A 15,518-nucleotide genomic window follows, 5' to 3' on the forward strand; every position below is an offset into this window, starting at 1 on the left:
GGACAGCGTTGATGTCTATGACTTTCACATTCATCATAATCAGAGTTTCTAAAAAAGCTTTGCATCTCTGTTAACAAGATGGTACATGCTGTTCTACTTAGGCTGGAGCAGGAGTGATTTAGAATAAACCCTTCAAGAAATTACAATTCCACATATATAGAAGATAACAGAAAACCAGCTACAGCCATTGCAAGGCCCTACTGAAGATCAGCCTCTATTCTCTTTTCAGGATAAGTGGGATTAGTTCTTGAATTGGTGTAACAAAAAGATTATTGATAGGATCATTTCCATTATACATATATACATATACCAAGGCACTTCCCCCAATTTTGGGGGGTAGCCGACACCAACAATGAAACAAAACAAAAAGGGGACCTCTACTCTCTACGTTCCTTCAGCCTAACCAGGGACTCAACCGAGTTCAGCTGGTACTGCTAGGGTGCCACAGCCCAACCTCCCACATTATCCACCACAGATGAAGCTTCATAATGCTGAGTCCCCTACTGCTGCTACCTCCGCGGTCATCTAAGGCACCGGAGGAAGCAGCAGGGCCTACTGGAACTGCGTCACAATCGCTCGCCATTCATTCCTATTTCTAGCACGCTCTCTTGCCTCTCTCACATCTATCCTCCTATCACCCAGAGCTTTCTTCACACCATCCATCCACCCAAACCTTGGCCTTCCTCTTGTACTTCTCCCATCAACTCTTGCATTCATCACCTTCTTTAGCAGACAACCATTTTCCATTCTCTCAACATGGCCAAACCACCTCAACACATTCATATCCACTCTAGCCGCTAACTCATTTCTTACACCCGTTCTCTCCCTGACCACTTCGTTCCTAACCCTATCTACTCGAGATACACCAGCCATACTCCTTAGACACTTCATCTCAAACACATTCAATTTCTGTCTCTCCATCACTTTCATTCCCCACAACTCCGATCCATACATCACAGTTGGTACAATCACTTTCTCATATAGAACTCTCTTTACATTCATGCCCAACCCTCTATTTTTTACTACTCCCTTAACTGCCCCCAACACTTTGCAACCTTCATTCACTCTCTGACGTACATCTGCTTCCACTCCACCATTTGCTGCAACAATAGACCCCAAGTACTTAAACTGATCCACCTCCTCAAGTAACTCTCCATTCAACATGACATTCAACCTTGCACCACCTTCCCTTCTCGTACATCTCATAACCTTACTCTTACCCACATTAACTCTCAACTTCCTTCTCTCACACACCCTTCCAAATTCTGTCACTAGTCGGTCAAGCTTCTCTTCTGTGTCTGCTACCAGTACAGTATCATCCGCAAACAACAACTGATTTACCTCCCATTCATGATCATTCTCTCCTACCAGTTTTAATCCTCGTCCAAGCACTCGAGCATTCACCTCTCTCACCACTCCATCAACATACAAGTTAAACAACCACGGCGACATCACACATCCCTGTCTCAGCCCCACTCTCACCGGAAACCAATCACTCACTTCATTTCCTATTCTAACACATGCTTTACTACCTTTGTAGAAACTTTTCACTGCTTGCAACAACCTTCCACCAACTCCATATAACCTCATCACATTCCACATTGCTTCCCTATCAACTCTATCATATGCTTTCTCCAGATCCATAAACGCAACATACACCTCCTTACCTTTTGCTAAATATTTCTCGCATATCTGCCTAACTGTAAAAATCTGATTCATACAACCCCTACCTCTTCTAAAACCACCCTGTACTTCCAAGATTGCATTCTCTGTTTTATCCTTAATCCTATTAATCAACACTCTACCATACACTTTTCCAACTACTCTCAACAAACTAATACCTCTTGAATTACAACACTCATGCACATCTCCCTTACCCTTATATAGTGGTACAATACATGCACAAACCCAATCTACTGGTACCATTGACAACACAAAACACATATTAAACAATCTCACCAACCATTCAAGTACAGTCACACCCCCTTCCTTCAACATCTCAGCTTTCACACCATCCATACCAGATGCTTTTCCTACTCTCGTTTCATCTAGTGCTCTCCTCACTTCCTCTATTGTAATCTCTCTCTCATTCTCATCTCCCATCACTGGCACCTCAACACCTGGAACAGCAATTATATCTGCCTCCCTATTATCCTCAACATTCAGCAAACTTTCAAAATATTCCGCCCACCTTTTCCTTGCCTCCTCTCCTTTTAACAACCTTCCATTTCCATCTTTCACTGTCTCTTCAATTCTGGCGCCGGCCTTCCTTACTCTCTTCACTTCTTTCCAAAACTTCTTCTTATTCTCTTCATATGACTGACCCAGTCCCTGACCCCACCTCAGCTCAGCTGCCCTCTTTGCCTCACGTACCTTGCGCTTTACTTCCACCTTTTTCTCTCTATATTTTTCATACTTCTCTATACTATTACTCTGCAGCCATTCTTCAAAAGCCCTCTTTTTCTCTTCCACTTTTACCTTCACTCCTTCATTCCACCATTCACTGCCCTTCCTCATGCTGCCTCCAACAACCTTCTTCCCACATACATCACTTGCAATCCCAACAAAATTTTCTTTTACTAACTTCCACTCCTCCTCTAAATTACCAGTTTCTCTTACTCTCACCTCGTCATATGCCATTTTCAACCTTTCCTGATATTTACTTTTTACCCCCGGTTTTATCAGCTCTTCAACCCTCACTACCTCCCTTTTACATCCACCTACTCTATTCCCCCACTCTTTTGCTACAACTAATTTTCCTTCCACCAAAAAATGATCAGACATACCGTTAGCCATACCCCTAAACACGTGCACGTCTTTCAATCTTCCAAACATTTCCATTATATCCATAATTAAAATTTTTTTGTGATTATTACATCAATGTAAGGTGTCTATAATCAAGAATAAGGAATTCATATTTTTACAAGCTTTGTGGACTTCAAACACTCAATAAAATTTGTTCAAAGGAGTTTAATGCACTATGTTCATTCAATGCTTTTAAAAGGGTTTCCTTATACAGTACTTTACTCAAACTTTCTTATTGGAGGGTCTCAATTGGTTTAAAGAAGGACTATAATATCAATATGAACCACTCTAGGTAGAGTTTGCCTGATGGTGATGTTTGTGCTTTATAATGGGGAAGCAAGATTCCTGCTATCACTGGGAAAGTCACACACATCAGAGGTTTTTTTTCAAGCTGTTTTAAATTGCTCCCAATTTTATATGAAGACATCCTTTACCATCTTTTCCTTACCTCTTGTCTTTTCCAATGCAGATCTTGCTTAAAACCTTTTTCCTGATTTGTAAAGTCCCCAACTTTTGCTGTATCTTTTAGGCATACTCACACACTTGAAAATAATGCATCTCAGCCCCATCCTAAATAGTGGCTCAAGCAAGTGATTATGACTAGGTCAAAGATGACTCAAATTAGGTTTTATACTGTATAGTCCAATTTTTTTCCATTTACACAGTCACACCCATTAAGTACATAGTAAATGCCATCCTCCTAGTCCCCTGAGTCTCACTGTTTCATACTCATTTTATGTGAAAAGTAAGAAAATTGAATGATAAATACATGCAAAGGAGGACTTTATTTATTGACAGAAGACTGAAGAATTGGGGAACTTTGTTGGACTGTAAATTTACATATACAGTATAAGATAAATGGAGTGTATAAAAAGATATTTGTGTTCTAATAACATTCTTTAATTTTTATCTCCTTCCATGTTCTACATTTGTAAGACCTCAATTATGATAATTGTTTTGTAGTCTTGAGAAAGATTTTGTAGTTTTCATAAGTGATTTTTTTTTTGTGTTGTACATCTTCTAGCATGCTTATCTATGAGTAATTATTTTTTTTATCGTTACCAGGGCAGCAAAACTCAATTGTGTGGGTACTCCCGATCTATACAAGCACTATCGTGAAGCTCGTTTTACTCAAACAAAACACCACTGGTGGTGGAAGGCTAATAAGTAAGTACGAATATTATATTCTTCTTTCTCTCTTTCTTCTTCTTTCAGAAAAAAACTAACACCATGTACAGACTATCTTCATTTCAACAGTCTAAAAGAGGAAGAAGTGGTCCATTATGGCCAATTGTCCATTATTATAAAGGACATAAGGGGGAGCTGCTTGTAGGAACCCGGCCGGTAACTCAGTCAACCCGGCAAGGGGGATGATTGTAGAATACTGGCCAAAGGAAATTTGTGATGACTAGGCCGACACTAAAGGACAAAGGGGGGAGGGAAAACGGTCTTATAGTTTACAGGGGAGAAAGGCGACAGCAAGTATGCCGTCCACTTTTGGCTGTAAATTAAGGAAGCATGGCTTCCTGTGTCGACGCTGTCGTGGGCGGCAGGGGAATAAGAATTCCCCTGTTGGCGACATTGTCGGTTATATGACATGTCTTATAGTCTACAAGGGAGAAAGGCGGCGGAAAGTATGCCGCCTACTCTCGGTTGTAAACTAAGGAAGCATAGCTTCCTTTGCCGACAATGTCATGGGCGGCAGAGGAATCACGATTTCCCTGTCGATGACATTGTCGGCTGCAAGACAATACAGCCTGAGTTACTGTCATACTTCAAAGCCGGGATGCTCGCCGGCCAAGAAGATCGACGGTAAAAAACTATCCAAGTCAAGTCGGAGTTAACTACTCGTTGGCGATGACGGCGCTAAGGGGGGAAGAAGGGTTTATCCTCTTTTCTCTAAAAGAGAAGCGTATTGAATTATACCAATAATTCTAGGGTATATATATATCCCCGACCGAATTAATAGAAACGATACTAGAGGATGATTGTAGAATACTGGCCAAAGGAAATTTGTGATGACTAGGCCGACACTAAAGGACGAAGGGGGGAGGGAAAAGGGTCTTATAGTTTACAGGGGAGAAAGGCGACAGCAAGTATGCCATCCACTTTTGGCTGTAAATCAAGGAAGCATGGCTTCCTGTGTCGACGCCGTCGTGGGCGGCAGGGGAATAAGAATTCCCCTGTTGGCGACATTGTCGGTTATAAGACATGTCTTATAGTCTACAAGGGAGAAAGGTGGCGGCAAGTATGCCGCCTACTTTCGGTTGTAAACTAAGGAAACATAGCTTCCTTTGCCGACAACGTCATGGGCGGCAGAGGAATCACGATTTCCCTGTCGATGACATTGTCGGCTGCAAGACAATACACCCTGAGTTACTGTCATACTTCAAAGCCTGGATGTTTGGCGGCAAAGAAGATCGACTGTAAAAAACTATTCAAGTCAAGCCGGAGTTAACTACTCGTTGGCGATGACGGAAGATTGGAATGACGGCGCTCAGGGGGGAAGAAGGGTTTATCCTCTTTTCTCTAAAAGAGAAGCATACCGAATTACTGTACAGTATACCAATAATTCTAGGGATATGTATATCCCCGACCGAATTAATAGAAACGATACTAGAGGTTAAATAGTGGGATTAACATTACTAACGTATACTAAACGGGTTAGGCTAGCCTAACTTGAGTGGGGAACGCGGCTACAAGTGATACCACCGAGGTCCTATCGTATACGAAAGAAACGTTATTTTTTTAAAGAGGAAATATTATATATGTATATGCAATCTTCACTAGTATAATTTTGCCTAACTAGCTAGAAAAGTTCTTTATAACTAAATACCGGGAACGTTGCACTACTAACTAAATAATTGCATTTATGACGTGCGACAGCAATCTCAAAAGGGCTGCCTCTGGATGGCAGTGCTCCACTTAACACATCTAAATTATGTTAATTTAACTGCGAGAAGGGAGCTGTAAATTATACACAGGAAAGATTAAATACTCAACTTTCCAGAGGCTGAAGGTGCTGGAGATTGCATGATAATATTCCAGAAAACAGTAACAACACCGAGAGAAATGTGGGAGTGTACTCAGCTTAAATGGTACATTCAAAGGAATAATGGGCCGTAGTAGTACAGGGAGGGGGTCCACCAGGTACCTTGATAATGGCTCCTATGGTTAATTCTCTTGGAGTATCACTGTAGCAAAATATCCATTAGAAAGCTACCTTAAGGAACCTACCATCAGGACGACATGGCTATCTCACCCAAAAATAGATTTTTCGCTTTGCTCAAAATCCATTTTAATTGTCCTGTAAATAGTTTTCTTAACTGTTATTTATTTACTGAAATGAACAAAAAATAAATTGCTAATGTTTTGATACGCGAAGTAGCATTGTACGTACGTACATACAATACAGCACTGTTTATTGTGTTTTTTAATTTAAAAATGTACTTATTGAAGGAGAATTAATTGTATATAAATAATCATGACATTAAAAGGAAAAAAATTTTACAATCTGTTATTTATTTACTGGAAAAAAAATATATCGTTTATGTGTTTTGATAAGCGTTGTACCATTGTGCATTCAAACATACAATACAGTTCTATTCAATGTGTTTATTTTTTTAAATGTTTTATTGATATAAAGTTAAATGTAAGTAGATATTCATGACATTTAAAGGGAAAAATATGCTATGATCTGTTATTTACCAAAATGAAAGAAAAATTAACCGCTAATGTTTTGATATGCTTAGTAGCATTGTGCGTACATACATACACACAATACAGTACAGTACTGTTCATTGTGTTTTTCAACTTAAGAATATACTTACTGATATAAAATAAAAGAGCAGGGTCTTAATGCAGTAACTAGCATCAAGGTAGGGAGATAACCAATGGGAGAGCAGGACGAAGGTGGCGAGATTACAGTTTGGCGGTGTGCAATTTTAGAAACTATTCTCGGCACTAGGCGAATCTTGTTTCATATTATGAAAATTTTTTTGTACTGTTTTATGAGGCAAAAAAAATTTCCACATCGCGTTTCTTATCACAAATTTTTTATATATATAAACTTTTGTATCAAAAAGCATCCTTGTATATATACATACATACATAGTGGTATGTTGGTATACAAGTTTAATCCATTCCACAAGCAAGCTCATAACCCAGTTTTTCCTATAAAAATAAAGAGAATTCGCTCAATGCATCCACATGTTCATAACTATACATATGCTTTCATTTTTAAAGTTTTGTTGTTTAAAGAGGAAATTATAACCCCTAACATCAGAAATAAGTACAAATTAATATTTCACAATTAACTTTAGTCACTCCGACACTTCGGTGTTTAGTGACAGGGGAACTTCGGTTTCTCGTTGTGCTGACCCTTCGGGTTCACACAACGCAGTTCACGCTAAACTTTCGGGTTCTCGTGACCTGAGTCATTCTTTTTATGACAGTGTTTTCAAACTCTTGTTGTGTTGATCGTTCGCGCTCACACAACACAAGCTATCGTGAACCTTCGGGTGAGCGTAGCAGTGAGTTCTCTCATCAACCTGAGAGCCCTCGCACGCACGACCAAGTTGGCGCGCACGGCCAAATTGGCACGCACGACCGAATCAGCGTGAACGACCGTCTTAGCGCGCGCAAGCAAAATGGCGATCATGGCGCGCGGGTTCATCCTTTGGTGCGCCATATGTGCGAACATCCTGTTGCTCACCATGCGCGCGAACATCCTGTGGCGTGCCATGCGCGCGAACAACACACTGCGCGCCATGCGCTTGAACAACACACTGCGCGCCATGCGCGCGAGCAACCTTATGCGCGCCAGGTGCACGAATAACCTCATGCGCTCTACGAGCGCGAAAAAGTTGCGCGCTATCGGGAAGGGCATGAGCACGAGCTCCCTTCCGCTTACCAACAGTTCAGCGCAAGAGCAGCGCACATGATCGGATAGGGGCGCACGACCATATTGGCGTGCGCACACGATCGGATTGGAGCGCACAACTGTATTGGCGCGCGTGCACGACCATATTGGCTCGCACGCACGACCAACTTGGCGCGCACGAACAATGAGGTACACGCAATCGGTTGAAGTGCGCGAACAACTCTTATGATCCTTCTGGGTCTCACAACACAGTTCACGCTGAACCTTTAGGTTCTTGTGATCATGACAGTTTTTGAATTCTCGTCCCATGAATTGTTCGCGCGCCCATCGTCATCAAGAGTTTTACTCTGATGACAGAGGGATGCCTGCTGCCTAAGGGTTTACGAATCTCTATAGATAACTATGACACAGTTCCTTTTGGTCCTGGTCATGTTTCACAATTCCTGGAAATTCCATCAGGAATCAGCGACAGAGTTCCTTCGGGTTCTCGGTACAACATCCCTTAAGGTCGTGAGAAAGGAATTCACAAATAGATTCTGAACCCCTAGGTCCTCATCCAAATCTCTCTGTTTCCGCAATCCAGAGTTTTCTGAAAACTCTTATGGTCTACCCCCCCCCAACGGGATGGGTCTTCCAAAGGTGTGACTTGATACGTCACTCTACACTCCCAGCTGATTACTATATCAGCTAGTCTGGTTTCGCCAGCACTGATCCTTTCGTTTTCGGACGAACCACCGTCATCTTTCCTCCACCTTCCCACTTCGAGTGGTTTGGTTAGCAGATGGAAATGAGCGGGGAATGAAAATTCTTTACATTGCAGTTCATTTCCCCTGGCAGGCCTTGCCTGATTTAGACAGTAGTTTTCTCACTATCGAGAAAGCGTTCGATGGCAACCCCTTTAAGTAAGCGGTCGATGGCAATTATGTCTGGCCTTCTTGAAGCAAATCCCCACATATGAGACTTCACCCTTTTTCGGGAGACTTGTGCCTGAGGAGTTTTTACAAAACTTCAGTGGGTGTTAAAACTTCATGAAGGCCGTAAGCCTACCTGGAGCATGCGCTCTTAGCCAAGACAAAACCTCAAGGTTATTGTCTTAAACTCAGTTCTACCGTTTGATGGAGGCAACCTCCCCCGTCATTACACCCTGGGTATAACGACTTGCCGTTTTACACGATAATCTTTCGAGACTTTTTATTCTATCCTTACAGGGTTATTGTTTCTAACAATTAGTCCCGAAGGAACATTGTTAGCAGACGTTAAAGAATGATAGCAACAGCGTGGGCATCTTTTCATTACCTTACGAACGTTTCAAACCCCGCCCACAGGTAAACAGACATCCGTTTCGGTGTAATGAACACGGGCTAGCCCCTCACATAAAGAGGAGAGGTAAACCAAACGGGAAATGATCGCCTCTATAACTGTATTACAGTTAGTCAACGATCAAAACTCTTTCGGCAATAATGTTGCGATTCGTCGCACATACATTATTCCCGCAACCAGATTCGTTGCAAACGTTTCCTGGAGGCTGAGAATACGCATGCGCTAACGCAAATGGACAAGTACATATATGCGTGCAAGCGATCTTGCTGCCAATAAGGGCTATATACATCTTCCAATTAGAACTCTGTTATTTTAAGTTGTATATTTATATCCCTTACTGAAACCAGTCTGTAGCCAGACATACGGCATTTACGTTCTGCCTCCTTATAGGCATTTTTTCCTTTCCCCCGATTGGAAGTCTTAGTCTCCTACAAAGGCTTTGCTGGAAACTTTTCATAAGCATATCTGTTCCCTAGTAGGGAACATTTAATATAAATGCGTCCGTTAATTGTTTAAAAATGTTATTAACCACAAATTCATCCAGTTTGTACATACCTAGCTGGTTTTATGCAGTTCTTCAAAATTTTTGGAATCAAGCATATTTCAATTATATTTCTCTCAACAATATCTTTACAAAATGTAAGTTCCTTAGCAGCTTTGCAATTGATAGTGTGGTTGCAATCATTCTTATGCTGAAAGAGGCTGCTGGGAATGTTACCCGTTCGGACATTATATTTATATTGTTTTAATCTTGTTTTTTAGGGCTTTTCCACTTTATCCAATAAATCTTTTGCTACACCGACTGCAAAAAATTTTATAAATGCAACCGTTGATCTGCTTTGGGGAATTTTTGATTAATATATTCTTCAGTGTGTTGATTTTGAAAATGACATCAATTCCAAATCGTTTCAATATTTCTGGTAGAGGTACAAACTGAAAAAAGTTAAAACAAATTTATCCACATTAAAATTTTTGTTGGAAACAAATCCATAAAGAGTTTTCTATACATTTAACCCACTTTTGTCCATGAAATAGGATGGATACTTTAAAATTGATGATATTTCATAAATTTTCTGAAGCTCAGCATCAAGTAAATCAGGGCAATTTTCCCGCAGTGCCTGTAAAAACATTGAAGAGAAAATCAGCAGTTGACGGATGATAATTGGAATAAAAATGTACATACGAATTAACATCAATAAGTCAGACCCACTTTCATACCACAACTAGTCACACTCCACCCTACTTATTTTAATACACGTAACTTCCGTCATAAACATTTTTATCGCCCAACGTTTGTCTTCAATAATATACGTTCTCTAAATTCTCTACATTGCTTTTATCAATTCTACCTTAAGATTTTAGTACGTTCACATACACATTTTTTCCCTTTACTCTTAAACTCCTCATGAAACTCCTCAGTGTGTAATATTTAAAGAAATATCAATATGGGTGCTAATGCCATTATGGTATGCCATGAAACTTTTGATACTGTTATTGTTCAGGACACATTTCTATATTTATGCCAAGTTTCAGCTTGAGTTAGTTGCATATTAGTTATAATTGATACACTAACATTTCTTTAGCTTATGCATTTCACTGACTTAATTGGATGATGTGAAGTTTCTTGTTAAATTAACAATCATCCAAATAGGTCTTGGATGATATTCTTACTAGAAGAGAGTTTTATAAAGTAATGTAAACAGTACAGTACATGTATCTAGCTTTGCACCTTCCTAGTAGCTGCAGGCATATACTTTTAACTGTTCCTTTTCATTACTCTTGATATTAACAGGTACATTTATAAGTTGCTTTGGATAATAGTTAAGGATGCTGTTTGTTTCTAAGTATACTGTATAGCTAGAGAATTTTAGTAATTTGTATTAATGATATGCTCTGTTATTCTTTTCAGTAGATTCTTTGATGAGGACTTATCTGATTTACTATTTTCCTAATATCAAAGAGAGACAGCATGCTGAATAATACTTTCCGTAACACTAAACCTTAGTATTGGTAATCTTGTTGCATATCTTTGGCAAACTTACAGTTTTGTTTGCAGTTCTTTCAAATTTTCTGCTGCATGATTTCTATCACCATATACAGTATCTTGGAAGGCATAAATTCTGTTGCTCATGGAAAATTTTGCTCTCCAAGAAGCTAAAATCTTGTCTCTTGCTTATGACATAGGATAACAACACTCATGATTTTCAGGATATTTGATGATATTTGGATTCTGAGAAACCATACAGGCCTTGTCCTTTTCCTTGAGGAGGATCATTATGTAGCGGAAGACTTCCTTCACATGTTACGTCTGTTAACTGCAGCTATTCCTCGGGCATGCCCTAAATGCTCTCTTATCACTCTTGGAAATTATTTGAAAAATTATAACTTCCAAACTGATGCGAGCAAGGTAATTTTATCTTTAATCTGTGCATTTTATCAGTTTGCTAGCTTGCTTTTATATCTATCAGGCATGGTGTGTACTGTAACACTTCTTTTGTTATATGTTTCTCACAAAGGAATGTTAGCTATGGAAAATATATCAGCTTCAAAGGACATCTTAGCTGCTAACTACTTAGGACCCATATTATATTATTAGAGATCATGAGAGATCATCTCAAAAGGTGAGCAACTAGTAAGGGAGTCATATAAATTAGAAAATACTATTTTTTAATAGTTAGGTTTGGTATTTAGTAGTGATTAAGTTTTTCATCAGAATTATTCATAATTTTGTAGGCATGAAAGAATTCATACAATCACACCAAGAAACTGGGACCATTGATGTTTAATTGGTCATTACTATATTGATTATTTAAATGAATTGAATTATAGTATATTTGATTGAAAAGTATTGTAAGAATAGACTAGTGGTACCTTTGCCTCTCCAGACCATAGTCAGCAGCACAAAAGCAGCAGATCATTAAATTTGAAGGCCTGGTCTGAGCAGTACTCTGACTTGCCAACCCATGGTCCAAGTAATTGAGCTTTCCCATTTAAAGAGCCATATTTTCAAATCATAAATTCTGTACCATTGAACTTTTACTTCTTCCTCCCTCTCCAACAATTTCCATTAGAATTTTTCAACACACTAAGCCTAGAATTTCTGATTTACAGAATCAAATATTTTCTTAATAGAATAGCAATTTGGTAACTTTTCTTCTGTGCTGACAAAATGTAAATGGTAAAACTTCTATTTTGCAAACCTTTTGATTTACACCAAGATTACTCACTCCAGGTTTTTATTCATGTAGAGAAATTGTTGTAGATGTCAACACCCATTGCTGAAAGAGAAAAAATTGAAAGGATTTAGATTGGTTTTTTAACTAAAAGTATTTGATGTCTTTTATTCTAGATACACCTATATACAGTATCATCAAGTAGATTTTCCTTCTTGAATTGAATTGCTCATTGATATATTCTACACATTACATTATAAAACAACACTTACAGTAAGTGGTAGAATATGGGGCTGGTTATAATTCACTCATCTTTATATGATACTAGAAATATTTTGATGTGTCAGATTATACATGTTGATCAATTTATTTTTTGCCTAATTAGCGTCTGTTTTTTTTATATTAGTTGTGTTGCATTTGACTGTTAAAACCCGATTGTAGATTGATTTATCTCTATCATTTCTGTTGTTTTTAATATCTTATGAACCTCCCATGATGTTCATATTGCTTCTATATAGAAGCTCAGGTTTTATAGAATTTTCCCATATTCTTTCCTTTCAAAAGATACATACCTAGTACAGTAATGAAACAATTTAGCTGTTAATGGTGAGCAATACGCTTAAGAGTTTCAAATTCTGTTTCTCTGTTGCAGTTGTTTCGTCAGGTTCTTATCTCCCTTCCAAATTGAGATACAGTAATTGTTTATTGCATTTTGAATTAGCTTTCCTGCTCATAAGTTTGCATTTTTGCACATGGAAAATACTTTTTAAATATCTACAGTGAACCCTCGCTACTTCGCGGTTCGACAATCGCGGATTCACCACTTCGCGGGGTTTTCCCATAACCCATATATATATACATATCGCGGATTTTCCGGAAAATTCGAAAATACCGCGAAATCTGAAGATAACCAAATACGATATTTTGTTACCTGTAATTCCATTAATACTGTAATTAGTAATATCTGCTCTTACTGATTGTTCATTGCATTACATATGATATATAATTCAGCACAGAAAGAAATAAAACACGAAAAGAGAATGTGATCATACGATAATTCAGTACGTAGTAAAATTAAATCGAACATGAAACGCAAATCAGATGCAGTCATACCATATTAGAATGGTGTGTACTGTAATGGATGTGCTTCTTTTCCATGAATCTTTTGTATGTATACGTACGTAGTACAGTACTGCATCCAATAATATTCTTTGTTGCAAAACTCACATTTCGAATAAGTACTGTAAGCGTACGAGAGAGAGAGAGAGAAAGAGAGAGAGAGAGAGAGAGAGAGAGAGAGAGAGAGAGGCGTAAAATAGCGTACGTACGTAAATTTTTATTATTATTGTTATTATTATTATTATTGTTGTTGTTGTTAATAAAATTATTATTGTTATTATTATTAATCATTATTATTATTATTATTACTGTACAGTATTATTATCATTATTTATTATTATTACGGTATTGTACTTAATCTACGTACGTTCAGTATGCGCGGGGCATCTTCTATGAGTAACCAACGCACCATGTACTGTAAGACGGGTTGTGATTGGTTCAAGCGCTGATAGATGACGAATCAAAACTCAAGTTTTGTTATCTAGCCTGTGATTGGTGTTTTGCCCGCATCTTCTACCCGCAGCATCACAGTTCTCGCGGGGCTGCATCGTTCACTTTCTCTTTCCGCGTATTGCTGAGTAGACGTTCTTAACTTTGTGAAGTTTAATCTGTGCTGTGTGCGACTGTTTTAAGTTGAACTTTTTGTTGAACTTTCTGTTACAATGGCTCCCAAGCGTTCTGCTTCTAGTAAGGCTGGTAGTGAGCCTAAACGCCACCGAAGAATGATGACGATAGCTGAGAAGGTTACGCTTCTCGACATGTTAAAAGATGGTAGAAGTTACGCGGCCGCCGGCCGCCATTTTGGCATCAACGAATCCACCGTTCGCTACATCAAGAAGGACGAGGCGAACATTAGAAAGACTGCTGCAATCACCTTTAGCAGATCAGCGAAGCGAGTCGTTACAACGCGTAATAAAACGATCGTACGCATGGAAGGTGCTTTAGCTGTGTGGATTGCCGACTGTCGGAAGAAGAACATAGCGTTGGATACGAACACCATCCGAACAAAGGCTTTGAGCTTGTATGAGAATTTTGCGGCAAAGGAACCTCATGACGACGATGGCGACCATGCTGAAGAAGATGATGATGTAGATGATCCTCAACCAGGGACCTCCACTGATTCCCAGCGTCAGAAACAACGTTTTTCCGCCAGCAAAGGATGGTTCGCGAAGTTTCAGAAACGCTTCGCCCTGAAAAGCGTTTCCCTGCATGGGGAGTCTGCTTCCGCTGACACTGCCGCTGCTGAAACTTACGTGAACCAGACTTTCAAGAACATTATCGCTGAAGGTGGATACAAGCCGGAACAAGTGTTTAATATGGATGAAACCGGCTTGTTTTGGAAGAGAATGCCGTCGCGAACTTTCCTGTTCAAAGAGGAAGCCAAAGCCTCTGGCTTTAAGGCATTCAAGGATCGCGTTACCCTCGTGATGTGTGGCAATGCTGCTGGATTTTTGTTAAAGCCGGGGCTTATTTATAAGTCGAAAAATCCTCGCGCTTTGAAAAACAAAAATAAGAATCTCCTTCCCGTGTACTGGATGCATAATCAAAAAGCATGGATTACGAAGATGCTGACCTCCAACTGGTTCCACCAGTGTTTCATCCCGCAAGTCCATGAATATCTCTTAGAGAAGGGCTTGCCATTCAAGATCCTTCTCCTTATGGATAACGCTGGTGGACACGCAACTGACCTGTCGCGTGAGGGCGTTCAGGTTGAGTTCCTGCCACCCAACACCACGTCATTAATTCAACCAATGGACCAGGGGGTTATCAGGGCGTTCAAGGCCCTCTACACGAAGAATACCTTGGCGGACCTCGTTGCGTGTGTGGATGCTGCCCAAGATGACGAGGATGAAGACTTCAACTTGAAGGCGTACTGGCGGCAGTACACCATAGCCACGTGCCTGCAGAATATTCAAAAGGCACTTCAAGAGATGAAACCTGCAACCGTAAATGCGAGCTGGAAGAAGCTGTGGCCCGATATTGTTTACGACGACAAGGGATTTACTCCGTCGGAAATCCAACACTCTGCAATACGGAAATCTGTGCAGTTGGCTGCCATAAATGGGGGTGACGGGTTTGGCGACATGACGACTGAAGACGTCGACGAGTTGTTGGACTGCCATTCCCAGCCCCTAACTGACGCAGACCTCGAAGACCTGACGAAATCGGCAAGTGAGGAAGAGAGTGAGGGTACCCAGGAAGAGACCCAAGAAAATGTA

The 15,518-nt window shown here is 39.8% G+C and overlaps 1 protein-coding gene across 5 annotated transcripts in view; it reads left to right on the forward strand.

The window, feature by feature from the left end:
* LOC137632328 (alpha-1,6-mannosyl-glycoprotein 2-beta-N-acetylglucosaminyltransferase-like) overlaps positions 1-15,518 on the forward strand; it is a 115,878-nt gene that overhangs the window by 42,410 nt on the left and 57,950 nt on the right. For all 5 annotated transcript variants that reach the window (XM_068364255.1, XM_068364254.1, XM_068364258.1 and 2 more), the window contains 2 exons: positions 3,871-3,972; positions 11,216-11,414. In XM_068364255.1, coding sequence (XP_068220356.1) covers positions 3,871-3,972; positions 11,216-11,414 — 301 coding nt within the window. The remainder of the gene's footprint in view (positions 1-3,870; positions 3,973-11,215; positions 11,415-15,518) is intronic.

Source organism: Palaemon carinicauda, chromosome 41 (genome assembly GCF_036898095.1).
Source record: "Palaemon carinicauda isolate YSFRI2023 chromosome 41, ASM3689809v2, whole genome shotgun sequence".
NCBI lineage: Eukaryota > Metazoa > Arthropoda > Malacostraca > Decapoda > Palaemonidae > Palaemon > Palaemon carinicauda.